This window comes from Camelus ferus, chromosome 7, assembly GCF_009834535.1.
Source record: "Camelus ferus isolate YT-003-E chromosome 7, BCGSAC_Cfer_1.0, whole genome shotgun sequence".
NCBI classification, from domain to species: Eukaryota; Metazoa; Chordata; class Mammalia; order Artiodactyla; family Camelidae; genus Camelus; species Camelus ferus.
The window spans coordinates 25,797,666-25,819,061 of record NC_045702.1 but is presented as its reverse complement, the minus strand read 5'-3'; the positions used below and the strand labels follow the sequence as shown (position 1 = coordinate 25,819,061).

The 21,396-nt window shown below is 41.4% G+C and overlaps 1 protein-coding gene across 1 annotated transcript in view; it reads right to left on the bottom strand.

The window, feature by feature from the left end:
• Window positions 1-20,887, bottom strand: part of AASS (aminoadipate-semialdehyde synthase) — a 51,173-nt gene extending 30,286 nt beyond the window's left edge. The window contains 11 exon segments of the mRNA XM_032483604.1: window positions 57-179; window positions 1,450-1,598; window positions 3,030-3,157; window positions 3,288-3,366; window positions 4,282-4,428; window positions 4,537-4,604; window positions 7,447-7,531; window positions 10,239-10,415; window positions 12,663-12,752; window positions 12,754-12,888; window positions 20,803-20,887. Coding sequence (XP_032339495.1) covers window positions 57-179; window positions 1,450-1,598; window positions 3,030-3,157; window positions 3,288-3,366; window positions 4,282-4,428; window positions 4,537-4,604; window positions 7,447-7,531; window positions 10,239-10,415; window positions 12,663-12,752; window positions 12,754-12,873 — 1,166 coding nt within the window. The 5' untranslated portion in view covers window positions 12,874-12,888; window positions 20,803-20,887.
• Window positions 20,888-21,396: the final 509 nt, after the last annotated feature.

Below are 21,396 nucleotides of genomic sequence, written 5' to 3'. Positions count from 1 at the left end.
AGCCTCGTATTCCCAAGTGAGCAAATGATGTATCATCTCAGCTTTAGAGAACTCACCTGCCGTGAATAATATGCTGATCTGCATCATACATGCAAAAGGGACGCTCAATTGTTGTGCACTCCGTCATAAACTCAATAGACCCTCCTGTGTCGGCCGAGATGTCACATATTGCCACAAGTCTGTAAATAACATCGATACTTAGATGAGGGCATGGAACGCTCAAGTTTCCAACAGAATTTAAAATGAATAAAAATGAAAGGTCCTTGAACAATTTTCAGTGTAGATGCCAAACATCTCCGAGGCTCTCAGCTCCTTATCCTACAGCTCACTGTTCAGGAAACTGATCTTCTGGGATATAGAGAATCTTCCCAGTAGCAGTTTTAGTCTCCACAAGCAAAAAGAAAAAGAGAAGGAGGAGGAAGCGGAGGGAGGAAGAAGGAAAAGGAAGAGATAAAAGTAAAAACAAAAACCCATACCTTGAGAAATCATTGTGAGCAGCCTCAAGTTAATGAGTTAGCCAACTTTAAATCACTTACAAAGGTTTCATTACACCATCCCCATCCTGCTGAGTAGTACATGATTTTACATATTATGACAGAAATCTCTGTAATTAGGAACAAAAGTCTCAGACTAGGATTCGAACTCCTTGAGCAGTTGACCAGTTTTCCTGCCCAACCTCCCAATTTCCATTTGCCCATATAAACTTCATCCTGGGGCTAGGCTGTCCCACTCATTATCTTAAATTGTGCTTTGATGGCTCCATATTTATCAAACACCAATCCTATCACCTGAAATTCTTATTCTCCTCACTCCTCCTAAAGGCCTTGCTGCGCCCTCGCTCCCACTCTCTTCTACACTCTTGTGATACTGGTTGCTCCTAACATTCCCTGGGCATTTACTCGGTGCCAGCCACATGCCTGAAGGTAGCAACCATGTTTTTCCCCTGCCCTTCAGCTTAGCAGAGTGCCAGGCAGACCAGGTGTTCCACGAATACTTACTGATTAATTAATTTATTCAACACCTAGTAATTATTTGAATGACTATTATATGTCAGACAATGTACTGGGTACATGTGACCAGGATAAATAGGGCCCCTGTCCTTAGAGAGATTAAGTTCTAGTAGGGCAGGGAAAGTCATAAACACAGGGAAATAAATGATCATAAATTTCAGGGGAAAAAAACCAGTAACAGACTGAAGGGAGCTGGGAACAGGGAAGCAGGAGACGACCTCTCTGAGAAGCTGCCTTCTGGGCTGCATGTGGAGTCACAGAAGTTAAGAGAAGAGAATTCCCAGGAGGGAAGGTTAACTGTCAATGTCTGCCAGGAGGTCGAACAAGACAAGGCAGACAACTGGCCATTGGTCGTCAAGTCTTGTGATGTGCGGGTCCCCTATGTGTGATACCCTCACTGGGCCTGGCTGAAAACTGCCATAACTGCTGAAGTCCTTACTTGTGTGGCAGTGCTGGGCAGCCTTCAACACCAGCACCTGAGGACTTGCCTGGAGCCAGCAGACTCTGAGCATCTTGGCGAGTGAGCAGACGAGGGGTGTTCTGTTCCCAGTAGATTCCGTTAATTAAACAAGTTGTATACGGTGCGATCTGTAAAGCAAGTTCCAAGTTCAAGGAGAGAGGAAACAGCCTTTTTCAAAGCGGGGTGCTCAAAGAGACCTACCAGTCAAGTTCATGAGAAGTAATTTAACGTTACTTCTGATTGACTTCGTTATTTGCCAAGTCGTTCGCCACCTTTCAAGGCAAAGACAATAAACATCCACCCAGATTTCTGTGAAGGATTACCCCCATTATAGAGAAATATATGAACATAAATATATTAATATTCCCGTTCTGTAATGCGTTGTGTAGCTAAGAAAAAGGAAATAACAGAAATTCCAGTGACCTAGTGCTCTATTTCCAGCTCAGTCTCTAGTTGGATGTGCTCTCAATCATGCTACCTCAACTTCTCTGGGCTCTGTCTTCCTTACCTGCCAGACGGGGATAATACGTACCCCATTCCTCAAAGGAATGCTGTGAAGATTAAATCAGATAACATCTGTAAGCTCCACGGACAAGTGTGCTACATGCATGCATACATGGTAACTAGGTCAGTATACATTTTAGGATGCATCCAACCACCCCACACTTCTGTGATTGGGAAAAAGAGAAGGGATGGAAATATATTCGATTTAAGGTTTTTCAACTTGAAATGAGTTCTATAACCGTTTCTCAAGCACCTCAAGCATGCTCAAGCTACAGGTAACAACCCTTCTCTGTAATATGCTCTACATGCTATGATGCTAAGTTTCACACTAGCATCTAAAAGCGTTATATTCTTCAAACATATTTAAAATGACTTAAAGCATTCCTTTTCACAATAGGAAATAAGTGCACAATAGTGCCTACACTTTGGTTGGTTTATTTTGAGGAGGACTGTTGCATGACCAGTGACTACAGAGCCCACAAACATATTATCCTTCTCACAGGATGAGACCAGTGTCTCCCCATCAGCAGGATCTGAGTTGGAAAGAGCTTTTTTGTACAGTGGGGGTGGGTCCGTGCTTATACAGGTAACTCTTTCATCCTGTCCCCTGTAATCCACGGCTTGTATTTCAAGAAGACTGGCTAAGCTTATGGATGCAATTTGTGGCCATAGAAGGGACAGACCTGTGTTGAGATCACACCTCACAGACATTGTGCTTGGTCAACAGTACTAACTAGTTCAGGATGAAAAACGGAAAACGGTAATCCCCAGGCAACGGTTTAGAGCTATTGGTTACACCCAGACCCGGAGTAGAAACAGAGTCAGTGAAGCAAAGGGCATGCCCACAGAAACCGCCGAAGCCACTGAGCAAAGGCCAGTCCGAACACCAGTAAGAGCCAGCAACTCCCGAGGCCACCTCATGGTCCCCAAATGGCTCACGAGGTAGCACGGGGAACTGACACCCAGTCCACACACTCACAGTTTCTCTCTTTGAAAGCAGCCTAACTGGGGTGCAGCATGAGCAGCCAAGCCCGCAGCATTGGTGCGACACTCACGTCAGTGCTAAACCGGCTGGTGTAGCGCTCAGGGTGCCTGTCGTACTCCACGGGGTCATACACGCCGTCGGTCTTCCTGACGAGATGATGATGGCGACTTAACACCGTCCCGTACACCTTCCTCAGATCTTGCAGAGGAGAAAGAAATTAGCAAAGTGGGTCATGAATGATGAAGATTTATGGTGATAAAATATTATAACACAGAAACCATTCAAAACAGTAAAGGATGCATGCAGTCCCCATTCCCTCCCCCTTTACCTCCAGTTTGGGAAACTTCTTTTAATTCGTGCGGCTCCACGTATTCACAAGGTAATTCACTGAAGATCTCTTGGGCTCCCTGTAAATAAGGCATGAGTGAAAATCTAAAAATCAATAGGAAAAGAATTAACAGTTTCCTGTGAAGATTCCAACCCATCTTCCCCACAACTCCACAGCCTGACTTGTCCTGCCCACATCCTGGACCACGTCACGGAGCACAGATCAGCTTTTTGCATGTGGGCTGCAAACCAGCTTTTATTCCCATTAGAAAACCACATTGGAAGGGGCTTTATTTGTTTCACCTCTGTTACTCAGAGTAGAAACAAGAGTGTTTAGAAATGACAGTACAATAAAAATATTTCTATTTATTTTTTGCCTCATTGCAGAAATTATTTCAAATAAGGAAACTATATTTCCTAGAAGAAAAAAAACACTCAGATGACTCTCTCACAGTATAATACAAAACAGTGATGTCCTATTGGTAAAATATTTTCATTGAAGAAATATCTATTTTACAATTACAAGTTTCTCTGGGGGATCACAAATGCATTCTGAAAACCACTCCAGAAGGAAGAAAGTATTAATTCCAGTCCTGAAATAACTTTCTGAACATCTTATTGGCAAAACTCCAAGTAGTCTTGAAAAACTTACATCCTGGGGTCCACTTCCAAACTTTTAGACATCTCAGGGATGGAGCTAAAACAGAATACCCTAAGAACAGACCTTTACACAACAAGGAGTTATCCTTCTAAAAAGAAAAAAAAAAGAAAAGAAAAAGCAGCCAATGTCTCTAACAGCTTAGAACCAACTAAAAGCAAAGACAGTAAGTTTGGACCTTTACCATGGGAAAACTACATAGGTAGGAAAAGTACCCCAAACAGAATGCATAGTCATGGAAGAGACGGGCTGTGAAATGCCCACAAAATTCCCACATCCTTTGGGTGAGTGTCAGAGTTTCAGGCTGCTTTACACAAAGAAGGCAGTTGGAATTTACCTTAGATACGTTACCAGTCCCCGTGAACACAAATGTTAAGGGCCCTATGGACTTCGGCATCAAACCCAGAGAGATTTCATAGCCAGCGTCGCGGACAGCTTGCACAGCCTGACTGCTGTTCCTGTAGTTATGAGCCATGCCGATGTGCTGCAAGCAAGCACACGCGGTTCCAGTCAGCCTACCAGCCGAGACATGTTTCTGTTCTTGAAATGTGATATGCAGTTACAGAAGAAATAAACACAACAAACATCTCACCATAAAAGGGGTGTGGTGTCCCAAAGCAAGGAGCCTTAAACCCATTCCATGTAAAATGTTGATCATCCCTGTGGCGGAGTCAGACCAGTAGACAGACCATTAGTCAGGAGGAGTCGAAGCTGTTCTCCCTGCCCGTTTTCCAACCTACTCGGTGCTCTGAGAAAGCGCAGACCACGGCATCCCAGATCTGGAAGGGACCCCAGCAGTCATCTTCGCAATCCCCTCAGCTTCCTGCCATCAAAAGCACTAGCCCAGCTGCATCCCTATCGATTCCTTCCACTTTCCCGCTAAAACGGAAAGAGTGCCCCTCTCCTTCTCTAGGGTTAATTTCTCCACCTTTGCTCCAGATCCCATCCCTTCCTCTCTCTCTCTCTCTCTCTCTCTCTCTCTCTCTCAGGAATTCACTCTTGAATTATGCCCTTTCTCTGTCCCTTTCTATTGGTTCTTTTTTAGCACCATTTAAACACACCTCCATTTCTCTCGTACCAAAATCAAATGACCAAGCAAAAACAAAGTCACCACTGACACTATGAGCTGCCCCACGGGCCGCCCATCAGCTATTTCAGTGACCCACGTATAGCTAAACTCAGCGGGCACTTGTCAGATCTTGACTCACTTTTCAGAGTCACAAGGAACTCTCCTTCCATTAGCATATGCCTGACTTGAACATTCCACCCTACGTCCCTGCAGGCTCCTCTTCCCACACCCACCCCTCCTATCGTGGTGTCCCCTGTCTTTTCCTGAACACCAGTCACACTCAGGATTCTGTTCCGGGCTCTGTTCTCTTCAATCTCTACATATCTTTTCCTTAGTTAATCTCATCCAGTCCTAAATTTTAAGTACTCTCTCTAGGCTGATGACTCCAAGTCTGTATCTCTAACACAGGTATTTTATTTCAAGACCCAACCAACCACCTTATGAGTCTCTCACTCGGGGTGTCCTTTAGAGACCAAATACTCAGCATGCCTGTAGAGAAGACTTCGTTATTCACTCTCCTCTTCTTTTCAGGAATAGAACTTTCCCTCTCTGTACCCTGGCTGAATTTTCTTTGACCTTTTTACTATGTCAAACTTTTAAAGGAATAATTTATATATAATAAGTCACCTCAATTTAAAGTGTATAGTTTGATCACTGGCAACAAACATACTCACCCATATTACCACCAACATAACCAAGATACAGAACATTCCCGTCACCCCACTCAACCCTCCTCAACACTTGGCCCCAAGTGTTGTCTGTATAGTTCCTTCTACAGTTTGATACAAATTAAATAAGTCTTTGCTCTTTTTTGGGTGTCTGCTTTCACTCAGCATGATGTTTTTGAGATTCATGCGTACTTTGTGTGTAACACTAGTTTGCTTTTGTTTTTTTATTGCTGAGGAGTTTTCCAATGTATGCATGTACCACAATTTACTTATCTCTCTGCTGATGAGCATTTGGATTGTCTGGGCTATTATGAATGCAGCTACTACAAATAATTCTTTACAAAACATAATTTGTTTCTCTTGATAAATGCTTGTGAGTGGAATTTTGTACATTGACATTAAAGTTCTTTTTTTTCTTGAGTTGGTTTTGGAAACGTGTGTCTTTCTAAGATTTGTCTCTTTCATCAATGTTATTACATTTATTGGCCTATTCATAATTTTCCCTTATCCTTTGAACGGCTATAAGATATATAGTGTGATCCCTCTGTATTCCTAATATTGGTAAATACTGGCTTCTCTCTTTTTTATTTTTTTTCTCTCTTTTTTAAATAGTCTAATAGGAAGTTTAACAATTTTATTGATTTCTTTTAAAGAACCAGATTTTTATTTTCTCTGTTTTCCTGTTTTAATTTCCTTGATTTTTCCCTCTTACCTTTATTATTTCCTTCTTTCTATTTGCTTTGATTTTAATTTCTTCTTCATTCTCTAGCTTCTTATGATGTAAGTTTAGATCATTAATTTGAGAACTTTCTTTTTTTCCTAATAAAAGCACTCAGTGCTATAAATTTCCTTCTAAGTACTACTTTATTTGCATCCCCCAAATCTTGGTATGCCATGTCTTAAATTCTCATTCAATTCAAAATATCTTTTAATTTTTCCTGTGATTTCCTCTGAACGTACGGGTTACTCAAAAATACACTGTCTTCCAAATATTTGGAAATTCTAAAGCTCTCTTTCTATTATAATTTCAAAGTCAATTTTATTACAGTCAGAGCACATACTCTATGATGTCAAACCTTTTAAATTTATTAAGAATTGTTTTGTGACCCAGCACAGGGACCATCTGGGTGAACTTGAAAAAGACACATGTTCTATGTCGAGTTGCCGGGGGGGAGTGCTCAGGACCTGCCACTGACGTTGGGGTGGCTGGTATGGCTTTAGCACCGTATATCCCTGCACATTTACTGTGCACTTACTCTGACGACTACAGACATCCAAGCAGTCTCACCTGATACAGAGTCATAACATGTGGTGCTTCTCAACTAAAGACAGTTCAAAGTACCAACTGGGACAAAAGTCCAGTGAAGCTTTTCTCCGGCTCTTATCCTCGCTTGACTGCTCCTCTGCTGGTTCCTGCCTGTACCTGTACCCTCTGTTTTTCCCTTTCTTCCATTCTTTAATTTCTCATCACCAAACTGACCTTTCCTTCTATTCTTTCAAATAGAACTACCTAAAATCCAGAGTGTAGCCATACTTGCTATCCTTCTTTCTGCTTTTTCCTTTTAATTTTTGTAATAAATATGGTATGATGATTTACCTTCTTATTCTCACCCCCTGACAGTCATCACCCTTAGTTGCACCCCCATGTTTATTTTTATTGGTGGAAGTGAGCACCCCATCCCTTTGCAACAGAAAAGTGACAACATACAGTTACTCTCCAGGCAAATGTATAAAGTGGGTGAGACAACCGCCCTGGCATACCTACCTGCCACACCTGCCCACTGTCCAAACGCCACTACCCGTATTCCTCTATGATCCACCATTTTCTCATAGTCGATAAGGCGGACTTCCTGAAGAAAGGATGAAAAATTTCTCAACCAGACCCATCAAGTTTAATTTTAATGAGTAAAACACATTCACAAGCAAGTGAGCATTTCATATTTTTTCCTCTTATAAAATATATCTTGACTTGCTAACATAAATTACCATCAGGTGCACAATGAAATACTTAGAAAATGCCAGGTCACCAACCAAGGACAGGGTTGTGATTAGAGATGAAAGGAAGGTCCTAGCAGGGAGTCAAACGCCCCTAATGGTAGTCAGTAAAAGAACAAAGGCATGACTTCCTTTAACTTTTAGCCCAGCACCATCTACAAATAGGTCTACATAATGACCCATTCATCCCCATGTCCTTCCTCTGGTCTCAAAAAAAGTCCTTCCTGAGACTAATCCCAGCGAGCTGGAGCTCAGCTTTTTTCTAAATCCTCCAAGATCACTCTTCTTGAATTTTTTCTCTTTCTTGCATTGCCCCTCTGTAATTACAGTGTTCCTTCCTTTCAGTTACTCTAAAAACACCCAGATCTCTCTTCTACCTTAAAAATAACAACACTCCTTCTCAAGTCCGTACACAAATCTCTCTCTGTCTCTCCCTCTCTTTCTCTGGCTCTGTCTTTCTCTGGCTCTGTTTCTTTCTCCATCTTTGCACAAGTAAGCATCATTTTCAAAGTAGCACATGCTGCCTGTTTTCATTTCCTCACCTTCATAAAACCACGTTCTTCCTCTTTCCTTGGCCATCTTCCTTCTCTCTTGGAAATGTCTTACAAATGCATGCATTAAAAAATACATTATATTATACTGTAACTATAGAATGTTTTAAACAGTCATTTTATTTCCTCAGATAATATGATTTTACCATGTGCATGAGCTTAAGAATATTTAAGATTCATTCAGCTCCAAGTAACTGGCTACAAAATGTTGCACAAAAGCAGCCCTGCTGGGTCTGTTTTTATTAATTTTCTTGTAATGAACAAAAGTTCATATGACAAAAAAAGTTTCTAAGGTACTTTTTGAGGAGTTTATCTGCTTAAAGTGAAACATTCTTTTAATAATATTCTTCCCATTAAGTACTTTTTGAATTTGTTCTTCAGAAATACTGCAAATTAACTACAGCCACTGTCCCGTGCATCTGAAATTAAAAGACTGTATTCCATACACCTATGTGAAATATATATTCTCCCCATGCTCTTACTGTTTGTGAACTCTCCTGTCTTCTGCCTATTGTGAGATTAGAGTCTAGTTTCTGGTGCCCTAACATTCTTATCCCAGGACGTGGACCTTGAACGTCATCTACACTCACTCCTTGCTCTCATCCAGTCTCCTGGCTTTAGCTACCATCTAGTCTCTGACAACTGCAGAATGGGTATCAGGAGAAGCTGCCCTCCTGAGCTACAGACTCATAGCCAATGGCCCACTCAGCATCTCCCCTTAAATATCTAATGGGCCAATCAAACTCAACAGGCCCTAAACTCAACTCCTGACCCTCCCATCCAAGTCTGCTCCTCTTGGAGTTGCCCCATCTCACTCTACAGCAACTCCTTCCAGTTACTCAAACCAAAATCTTGGAGTCATCTCTGAGCCCTCTCTCTCTCTCATATTCCACGTTCATTTCATCAGTGAGTCCTGGAGGATCAGACCTCTAAAATACATCCAAGATTTGTCCGTGCGTCACAGCCTCCACTTCCGCCACCCTCGTGCAAGCCTCCATCCTCCAAGCGTCTGAGCTAGAATAATCTAACAGTCTTACAAGTGTTGCTCTCCTCCCACCTCCAACTAGTATCCACACAGGAGGCAGAATAAACATTTTAAAACATGATTTACTCTAATCCTTCACTCAAAAAGACCGCCAGACCTCAGCACTGCTATTCTCTTAGCTTGGAAGACTTTTCCCTGGTGGATATGGCTTGATCCCTCACCACCTTCAAATTTTTGCTCAGTGTCAACTTCACAATGAGGCTCTCCCTGATCATCCTATTTAAACTAGCACTGCCACCTCCCCCAGGGCCCAGCACTCCTTTTTTTTTCCTGTATCATATTTATCTCCTCCTCTATACATATAGCCAAATGACACATGAGATGTCATTTATTTATCACCTGTCTCCTCCCACTAGAATGTAAGCTCTGCTATTGCAGTAAACAGGGTCAGACACATTGCAGGCACTTGGTAAATATTGGTTAAGTGACTACTCTGTATTTTAAATGCTGATAGTTTTTTCATGGTATTTTTAATCTCAAAAAAAGTTTTTTTTTTCCCTTATGAATGTTAATAAATGTAAAAATAATCTCCAGTCCAGTTCTGGTACTACAGAACTGTGCAACCTCAGTCAAGTCACTTCACCTCTCTGGGCTCCATCTGAAAAATTAGGGTGGTGGCTTACATGATCCCTGAGGTTCTTTTCGGCTCTAAAAGTCTACTTGGCAATATTTAACTAATTAACCTTATAAATTAATAATCATTTGGGGCAAATGCTTCTATCATTCTTTCCATTTCAGAATACAAAAGGAATGAAATCTGTTTGGTTCCTCCTATTACAAACTCTAAACTTGCCCAGCAGAGGAGCCCTAAGTGCAGCAGAGCTATTCAAGCACCAACTCGAAGATCACTTTTCCCATCGAGGTGAACAATATGATGCTGAAAGAAAGCTAAAACTCCACTTGACAGTTAAAAGAAAAAAAAATATGTGTCTATGTTAACATTTATGAATATTGGTCACTAATTACCTTTTTTAGAAGCTCATCCAACAAACCCATATTGGCCTCCTGAGCCTTTATTGTGTGGGAGAAGAACGCGTAAGTCTTCTTGGACATTAATTTTTCCTCTGGGGGTCTTTTAACTCCCAAAATTAGACAAGCTTCAGAAATATCCTCTTGAAGAATGCCACCAGCTTTGACATATTCCTGGGAATGTAATTTTGGTTAAAAGTTATTCCCCTGCTTCGTCGTATCTCTATTTTCTTTAATAAATAAATGTAGCCATTAAAGGTACAACCTTTTGAAGGGATGAAATATAAGGAACAAATAATAGAAAAGCTACTTTTAATATCTCACCTGCTGGTTAAAGATCAACCTAACATGTCTGACTTCTGTAGCAAAAGCAAAATTAGAAAATTCAGCACACTTTTATTTAAGAACAGTTAATAATTTGCTCATAACCACTAACACATGTGATTCCAATATACTTGTAAAATGTGTATTTTGTACCAACAATGCCCTGAAACATTAAATGCTAAATAGTAATTTATTACTCAGTTGTATTTTTAAAAGACGGACATAGATACATACAATATTTTCTTTTCTTTTTGGGGGGCGTTCAACTGGTATTTATTACTGCTTTACTCTGTACAGGGGACGGTGCTAGAGATGAGGTGATAACACACAAAGGAAGACAGGCAAGGAGCTCACAAAACATAGTAAGAAAAAAAAGCCAGAGGCACAGTACATGATGCTGAATTCAAAAGAACATTATGAGTAGCATAATCTAAGTGATATATTAATTTAATGGATACTGAGATAATTCCCAGGTGACCAAGGAAATAGGGAAATTCAAATTAATCTACAGGCTGGGTAGGATTTGGAAGGATGGAGATGGGAAATACAACATGGTAATATCAGTAAGAGGCATTGAAGGAATATATACAAATACGGAGACAGGAAAGTAAGATGTTTAGGGGCATAATGGGTAAATAATTTGAGGAATATTTAGGTTACTGATAGTGAATATAAGCTTTATTTATATTAAATACCCTCATGGTGAAAATGAGACAAAAATAATAATCATTGATATTTATCAATAAATTACCATATGCTTTACTAAGCTTTTTGCATGAATTATTTCATTTAATTCTCATAAAACTCCCATGAGGAAGGTACTATTATTATCGCCATTTTACCCGTGGGAAACCTGAGGCTTAGGCATTTAACGAGATTGCATAGTTAGTACATGGAGGCTACAGACAGTCATTTCAGATTTTGAAATAAAGGGGTAGTATGCACAAGGCAGAATTTTAAAAGCATCAAAGGTGGCAGTTGAATAAAATGAAGATAAATCTAGTTAGGAATCTACTTTAAAGGGAAGTACAGATGCATAGGAGAGATAAGAAAACAATAAATGTACAGTTCATTTGTGGTTTCTTTGAAAACAGTCTATTTGCCCATTTATAGTAGACTGTCTAAATAAATCATGATAAGTCATGGAGTCATTACAGTGGGGTAATTACTACCCAGCCACTAAGTAGAGTGAAGCAGATCTCTATGAACTAACATGGAGTGATTTCCAGGATATGGTGTAGATTGAACAAAGCCAGGTGCAAAAGAGTACGTATCGCATACAACCTTCTGTATAAGACTGAAGGGGAACTGAGAACACACACACATACACACAGACTTATTTTTGCAAGAAGAAACATAGGAATGCGAAGTTAGAAACTGATGACACTTGTAAGCTATAGGGTGGTGGGGGTGGGATGTGGGGGCCTAATGAGAGCAAGACTTCTCTGGGTCTCATCTTTTTACATGGTTTTGATCTTGGAAACTTGGAAGTCTTTAACTCATTTGAAAAATAAAATTGAATCAAAAAGGATTTAAAAGCAAACATGAAAGTGTCATTGAAACAAAAATAAATATCCAACCGGAGAGCACATTGACAATGTAACCGCACAGAAAAAGTGATTCAGATAACTTGTGGACACAGCACTCTGTAAGATAAAAATAAGAGTCAAAAACTTGTGTCATAAGATTACAGTGAAGAATAAATGGAACGAAGAATGTCAAGGGCTTCACCCAGTGGCTGGCAGGGTAAAGAAAGGCTCCTGAGTCTTTGTCTCCCCAGTCCCAGAACAAGGGTCGCACGTGAAGGAGAGAGTGACTGAAGGACATCATCTCCTAAAAGCAACCCCTTGATTTCACAGCTGGAGAAGGCATGGAATGGGGTGGAAATAATACTTACTGGCTAAATGCTGGACTCAAAGGATTCAAACTAGAAGTCTCATTATGACTACACAATCTCAGTATAACTAAAGTAAAGGAAAACTGCCATGTGGTATGTAAGTGACACTAGCAATCACTTTATTTTCACTCAGATGCCCCCTAATTTTCACACACAGGGTCATTTTATTGCCACAAATTTAAAGGATTAGAAATACTTGCCTTGTCGTGGATGGCCCGCCGGTTGGAAGGCTGTATTAAGACCTTGTACCCCAGGTTGGTGATCCCCTTGATGTGCCGGGGGGCCAGAGGGAGCCCTCCTCTCCCAGGCGTTCACGTCCTCCCGCCGCAGGGCCACCACCGCCTTGTGGTGGAGCCCTCTGGAGCGGCTGAGCCCCAGCCTGCCCGGTCGGGTCCTAAGCACTCGCAGCATCTTGAAACCTGGTGACTGTAAAGACATCGTGAGAGCAGGACAGCACAAGGCAGGAGGGCGCACAGGTTAGTTCTGGTCTCCTGAGAAATCTGTTGTAAAGTCCAGCCACCTCAGATGGTAACAGATACAAGATGGAGGAGGGCGAGGGAAAACCTGGATGATGTCAAGTGTTCCTTTACCCGAAAAATAAAAAAAAGATTTCCACAAATGAAGTTTTTCCCCAAATTGAAAGATGTCCTGAGCAACTTACGGAATTCTAACCAATATCTGCTAAGCGGAAATCATTTTTTTTTTTAAAAATATGCTTTATCAAACATTTATTCAGCACAAAAGTTTTAAGCAAATTAACCTACAAGGTAAATACAGGAAGATAATTTTGCCAACTTTGAGGATATAAAGTTGAGAATCCTTTAACCATGTGTGATGTTCTGGACAGTCCAGCCCCAGCCTCTTCAGAGTTTCACCTCTGCCCGTTCCCTACAGCAGTGTGCTCAAAGTGCGTTTCAGAGCCTGCTGTCAGGCAGTGAACTGCTCCTTACTGGTCCACGGTGAGACAGGTACAGAAACAGAAAGTAAGCACTTGGAAACTTTTAGATCACAGGATCATTTTTTCTAGTCATTCACTGCTACTGAATTTTATAAAAGCATTTATATTTAAGAAACAAAACAAACATGGTCTTCCCCACAGGCATTAGAGGCTGAAGCGCACAGCCCTAAGCCCCCGCCCTCTCTGAGACCCCAGCCTCACTCAACTGACCCTTCTGCTGCGCTAAGCACACTCTTCTCCTTTCCAGAGTTTCCTCCTGTGCCACATCCTACCTGCTCTTATATTAAACCTGGACCTCTGTCTCCATCACTTTTCTGTTATTCCAGATCATAAAACTCTACCCGTTTATTCAATCAAGAAATATTTACAAGAGGCTTACTATGTGTCAGCACAGAGTACATTTTATAGAAATTTTTAAAGCATAAATGTCAAATGGTATTCTGTTATTTATGGGCATGTAAATTTAGTAGGCAAAAGTCATGTCAGATGATAGTTTGCTGGATCACTTGGACCTGAAACCTCAGTTTTCTGTTTCAGGTTGACATCAAAATATAGGGACTAGATTTTTACACCTTCTAGAAATTCCTTACCAATTACTGCTAGTATCTAGCAAAATTCTTACAGAACACATTTCTGCTACATCAGACGGCAATCTCTAAATCAGATCCACCTTGTAGATGGGGAAGTTTGGTCCAAACAGTGAACATGCAAGTACATTTCCTAGGGGCAAACAACGACTTGCCATCCTAGACAGAAAATCTACAGGACGACTCACAACACAACAGACTAAAAGAGTAAAGGCAATAGCAAGAAGTCCGGCTAAGGAGGCTTTAGTTAGAAGAGGGGCAGGGAGAGAAAATGCCACACCCAGCACACGAACGCACCGGCGATCAGGAGCTCAGGCTAGCTTCCATCGGGCCGAAACACAGATGTCAACGTTTCAGTAAAAGATTGTTACATACTCTATCTAACTTTTTGGTTTATTTATATGGCTTTGTTTTTAAAAGAAAATACCTTAAGCCCAAACCCAAGGCCAAGCCCAATGCATGTATTCTCCCTCAAGCCCAACGAAAATCATCGATGTCCCACAGAACTTGAATCCCTATGTTCTTAAAATGAAACCAGTTCCAAAGACAAGTGAGTCCTCTGAACACATGGGTAAGCCCAGAAATAGTCCCCTCTTGCCAGCAGGGGCTGTATCTCACAGAGCAGAGGCCACCAAGCGATCTTAATCCTCTACACTTGGTAGCAATTCTTGGCACAAAGATTAGGAATCATGTTCAAATAATTTAATCTCTCTGGTGAGCCCAAACTTGATTCATAACCACAGCCTCTGCTCTCTGAACAATGCTCCCCCCTCCTCCTCTCCCCCTCCTCTGTCTGGAGTCCGGGGTACAGTGTGGGAGGACAGACACAAACATACACACGTGTAACACACACATCCATGTTTGCAAACGCAGACTTTCCACGGGGACAAGGAAGGAAAGCAGCAGAGGCTGACCGTCTGCATTTTATTCGGGAAGTTCCTTTCACTTTCACTTTTTGTAGGGAATTCTTCAATCACAAATCCTGATGCTTTGTTTTTAAGCAAATACAACAGTAGCTACCACTGATTTAACATTATATTTAACACTATGCCAAGCACTTTACAGACACTTTTCATTTCCTCCTTGCCAAAATCTTACTAAGCAGATACTATTATATCCTCATTTTACCAATGAAGAAACTGAAGTGAAATCTGACAAGGTGCTGCTTTTAAGCAGAAGCAGGACCCCTAGGTTAATATTTAACACTCAGGATTATCTCTTCTTTGCCAAAGACTGCAGATCCACACCTTGTAGATCTGACCCACGTTGTTAACTACTGGCAGCTCATCTCAGAAATAAATCGGATCCATATGGTACTGACTATATGACCAGTTCTCCCCGCAGCATGGGGTGCCTCTATCAACCCCTTTCCTGTGTGTCACCAAAAATCCTCCCTGAATCCCTGCCAAGGGAAATTCTAGGTTTCTGAGTGCTTAGAAAAAAGATTTGATGATAGGAGGTTTGACCATGTTAGTAATTGCTTGAACGTTGAAACTTAGTCTCAGCCTACATGGATGGGCCCATCATCGGTTTCATTCTAAGGTCGTCAAGGAAAATGTCACAGTGAGGATTTCTGAATGGCTCTGAGGTCAAGCACTGCAGGTGCCTGGTATTTCACAGAAATGCCCTGGTGGACTGTCCTTGATTTCCTTGTCCTGGATTTCGTGGGCTTTTCCAAGAATATAAGGAACTGATGTTTATTACTGGCAATGCTTTCAAGTGGAAGCAAGGCAGTAAGACTCCAGGCTTACCCACTGGCTCTAGTGAGGTTACCTGACAGGGCTGGGTGCTGTTAACAGCCTGCAGCATGAGCAAGGAGGATATGGGAAAGCAAGAGGAGGAAAGAAGAAGAGAAGGAAAGAGCTGGCAAAAACAAGGAGAAAGAAGAGGAGGCAAGAAACAAGGAGAGAAAGAGAAGGGTCACAGGGACGTGAAACAAGACCCTTCCCCTGACTATTTCTAAACAGTCTTCCATTCATCTCATTAAGGGCCAACGTTTCAAATAGCATAAAAATAAAATTTAAAAAGATTCTTTGCTTTTGTGAAAACAAGAACAACACTAAGGTATACATTTTCACTTGCCTAGGATTGGTTAGGAATCTGAAATGTCTCTAAAAGCCATGAGATACTGTAGTGAGTTGCACAGACATGTACTGATCTAGGAGGATAATTAGCAGATGGACTCTAGCAACAGGAGAACATACTATATGACATCACCTTACTCTCTTCCCATCTCTCAGTTTGGGGGAAGACTTAAGAATTTCTTGTAATTTACTTATCCTGCAAATTACCTATCTTTACAATGCACATATGAGCATCAGGGCAGGAGGGGAAATATGCTTAAATGTTCTTGGTGTTTTCTATCCTTTTCAAGAGAAATCAGAAAGAAAATGGTCACTAGAAGAAAAGAGATAGACAGACAGACAGACAGACAGACAGATAGTAGATAGAGCTTAGAACTCCATACATAACCCACCACTTTCTTTCAGTGACCATGAAATAAACCATGGTCATTGTGCACATGATCACCCTAAATAATGAGAAGAAACAAAAGATTCTGTGAGGTGTAGTTACAGAAGATTATACCTGAGGAAAAGCCACCTTCAAAGGCAGAGGACCGCTTATTTAGTTGGGAAGGTCCTTTCAAATGGTTAGTAGACTGGGTTTTTTGCACAATTGCATGTGTTAATATAGTAATTAAGTTGGTCATTTGTTTCTAGCATGAATATTTTCTAATATTTCTAATATTAATTTTTTTATTGAAATACAGTTGATTTACAATGTTATATTAGTTTCTGATATATGGTGTAGTGATTCAGTTATAGATATATATTTATCTTTTTCCTATTTCTTTTTCATTATTGGTTATTACAAACTATTGAATATAGGTCCCTGTGCTACACAGTAGGACCTTGTTCTTTACCTATTTTATATATAGTATCTGTACCTGCAGATCCCAAACTCCTAGTTTATACCTCCCCCCACCCCACTTTCCCCTTTGGTAACCATAAGTTTGTTTTCTGTGTCTATGAATCTATTTCTGCTTTGTAAATAAGTCCACCTGTGTCATTTTTTTTTTTGGGATTCCACATACAAGTGATATAATATGATATTTGTCTTTGTCTAATTTACTTCATTTAGTATGATAATCTCTAGGTCCATCCATGTTGCTGCAAATGGCATTATTTCATTCTTTTTTATGGCTGAGTAGTATTCCATTGTATCTACCACAACTTCTTTATCCAATCATCTGTTGATGGACATTTGGGTTACCTCCATGTCTTGGCTATTGTAAATAGTACTGCTACAAACATTGGGGTGCATGTAACTTTTCAAATTAGAGAGAATTTAATATAATAAAATATAATAAAAGCCAGAAATTTTATTGATGGAGCTATCATTTGTCCATTGATAATGGGAGAGGTGTTCTGATTTTCTTTCTCTAACTAAAACAAAATGGGGGGGGGGCACTTAAGGTGTGCAGAGCACAATGTTAGGTGCTTACAAAGAGGCAGCAATCTAGGCCCTGACCATTTTCCTGGGATCCAACAGGAGCAGGATGAAACAATTTTATCTACTTAAATGGCTCCAATTAAAATCTGTTGGTGAATTATCAGTTACTAGCTATAGATGAATATTAGAGTCAGAATAGACCTGAGAGAAAATCATCTAAAGGCAGATAATATAAATGAAGGCAGTGAGCCCCATATAAATAAGGAATTTTTCACGTTTCATAAAAAGCATTTTCCAAGCCTCAATGGATGAATCATAATAAAACCATCTGTGGTTTGGTTGGTATGACTTTTAAATGTAATTGGATTAGGTTGCATTTATCTGCTATTGTTCAGGTAGTACTTATGCCATAAAATAATGTATCTAATTTGTGCTGGTTTTCATGAGTTAGAATGGTAGGTAGATGAAGAGAGCTGAGGTCTACATAGAGTTTTGTATTCTTCCACCAAATACTAAAAAAATTCTTTAAGTCTCTTCAATCCTTTCTGTAATATCAACCTAACTAGAAAACTTTATAAACCTAAAAACCACCTACCTAAACCAAAACAATGTGCAAGCAAATATAAGAGCTTAAGTATAAAAAGAGCTAGTTTCTGTTGCTTCTAATTTCTGTTGCTTCCACTGAGACATGTAAAAATGATCACAAATTCATTATTGAAGAAATTAAGGCCAAATTATCTATGGCTAGGCCCCAGAGTCATCCTTGTATTTCAGATCTTTAAAATAATTCCACTAGAACATAATTCAGTGACTCAAACTAAAACTATTAGATCACATGGGGAGATTTCTCAGTGCCAAGTTACTTGTAATAATCAGACATACATCTAGATTAGACATCGAAAGACTAAGGATGGTGCAGCCTTGAGTTGAAGAAAATAAAGTACTGAGTGAGAAATGCAAGTGATGTACATCCACACTTCCAGTTCATTCAAAAAAATGCAAGCATATTTAAAAAGCCGTGGCTTCCCAGGAAGCCCTGGCACTGTAAATAAGGGTAGTCGGCTCCATGGCCATGAGTCTTGGCCCACAATATATTTTTGGTATCCAGACCATAATATTCCTGGAGAGGTCCAAAAGAGTTCCAAATGAACAGAACACCTGGCGATGGCCTAGAATTAATGCAAATAGCTCCCAACCCCAAAGCGTGCTAGAACTAGGCTTGGGCATGCAGCAGCACTGTTCTCCACACTTTCATTTCCTGTTGCGTAGCTATATTCTTTTAACATTAAGCTCCTTACAAAATAGAAGTAAAAACAAGTAGATGGGGGGGTGTCTATTAATATTAATTAATCTTGTCAAGAATATTCATATGTTTTCAAGTCCATCGGTTACTCTAAGTCATCAGAAGATACAGGACCTATGAATCTCATGGTCTCCAGCCCACAAATTTAGCTTCACTGAGATGGAATGCAAAGTTAGTTCTGAACTGGAGTCTAATCCAAAATGTCTCCCTGCTTCTCTGTCTGTTTGTTTGCTAAACTCTAAATTCTTAGAGGGAATGAATTGCGTTGTCTTCATCTCTGTATTCCCAGTGACTACTGCATAGGAGAACTCAAGTGTTTGGGGAAAGAATGAATAGATCAATGAGCAAATTTAAATGAATGTCATAAAGACCAATGTAGCAGAGAAAAAAAAAATAGGCTCATGAATAAGGACAGGGACTCATCGCTCTCCTCCCCACAATGCCCTACAAAAGATCTAGTCTCTTTCCAAGATCTTATAGACCAATGAATGTTATGAAATGCAATACACTATGGTAGCAAAATCCAGACCTGGATGCTGAGACATATAACTAGCTACAGGGTTCCTTACTTCACCTCAGTTTCCTCATCCCAACTGAAATATAATACTAAAATCCTACTGATTCTGTTAAGTATAGTAGTGACTGGGCACTGTGGATTACAAAAGCATTAGAATTTTAGAACATAAATTGACTCACAAAGATCCAGCTAAAATACACTGAACAAGGAAACAAACACCAAACAAAATACCAAAGACAGTATGGAGGAAGACAGAGTATTCACCTAAATTACCTGCATTAACTGCATTGACCAGGAGCCCAGAGCTTGCAACAGGAGGGGGTACTGCAAAGGAACTCTGAATGTCTCCTCCACAAATGGCCTGGGGTCCTCAGCCTCCCACTTACTCTATGACCTTGGTGAGTAACTTAACCTATCTGTGCCTCATCTGCAAAAATGGGAATCATGTTAATATGTACATTGCAGGGCCATTCTGAAGTTTAATTGAGCTAATGTGCATAAAGTACTGAGCACATGTGTAAACACTACTAAATGTTAAGAAAAAGGCTGCAAGCCTGCCCACTCCTCTAAGGTGAGCACAGCCACATGTCACATCAAGTGTCATGGGTTTTTGTTTTTGTTTTTGTTTCAGTATAAAGTATATGAAAATCACATGTCAAAGTCAATGATTCTTCAGTCCTGTGCAGTTAGGTGGGTGTAATCACTGGTACATCCTCTCCACATTCTGGTAACTGACAACCCACAATATCAAAAAATGTTCATCTTTATTCAAATTACTAAACACTCTCTCTCCCTCTCCCCATACCCCACCCACTCCCAAATCTCCTGAAATCAGTGCCTGAAAACTACATTTCTTCCAGTTAGAGTTCGGGAGACGCTGACCCCCGAGGCACACCGCTTTCTCACTTCTCCTATCTCTGTTAGAGAATGGACTGGGAGCGGCAGCTTCAGTGGGCGGGACGGGTGCGGAGCTGTCTCCATCTCAGAGAGAAGGGCCAGTTCCATATGGGCAGGATGAGGAAGTTCGTGATCCGAGTTTGGTAAAGCAAGCCAGGGCTGGAAAGGTCAACCAATAACTGTGCCAAAAGAACCTGGGGTGGGGTGGGGGGTGCCCCCTACAATCTCCATCAACCACCCCCTGGAGTCAGTCCATCTATATAAGGATGCAGCCCAACAGTCAACAGGTAGTTTGTTCTACACCTTCAAGACCAATCCTTTACTCCCCGGCAACCGCCCCCACCTCTGACCCCGCCAAAAGAGAAAAAAAAAAAAAAAATCCAAATTGCCACTCCTCCTTCCTATACAGAAATCCCGGAGCCGCGATAACTGCCCCCTACCCTCTATCCTCCGCCCGCAGGGAAATGCTCGCTCGGAAGGGAGGTCTGGCGAGGAGGCCCAAACGCTCGCCACCCTCTTCCCCAGTCTTCCCGGCAACGGCCGGTGAACGCGGAGTTCCCGGGTCTCCCGCGGTGCAGGGAGGAGGAGGCAGAGCTCGAGGCCCCTCCCGGGGGACAGCAAGTACCTGCCAGCGATCTCCAAACTCATCTTACAGGCTGAGCCCAGCGCCCACCTGCTCAGCCCCCTCGGGGCACTCCTCCTCACCTCGTCCAGTCCCCGCTGCCTCTGCGTTCCCGGCTCTGGGCAGGACAAGCTCCGAACTCCCCGCAGAAATTGGGATGAGAGCCGGGAGGAGGAGGTCCTTGCTCAACTTCTCAGGACGTCATGCCTCTTCCTCCGCAGCCAATCAGCGGCTGCTCTGAGGGAACAACCTTCTCGTCCGCCAATCGGCGGCGCTGCTGGGTACTAGGTCATGCCCTGCCCTTGCCCCTCCCCCAAAATCCTTCTGCTTTTTAGATCTCTGACCTACGTCGTTAGCTGAGGGCATCACGTTCTCCCAGGAAGGTTGTTGACCAAGTTTGTAACTGTCCATAGCAGAAGACAGGCGGAGCCGAAGGACGAAAATAGTCCGAACATTACACGCTCAACAGATATGTGTACCTCCCGGGAAAAAGAAAGTTTCGAGCTTACGTGTATTACTCTTGTTTAGCGATACACACTTTTCAAAGCATTTTCACAGCCTCATAACAAGCCTGTGAAGCCAGATGACAGTTCTTAG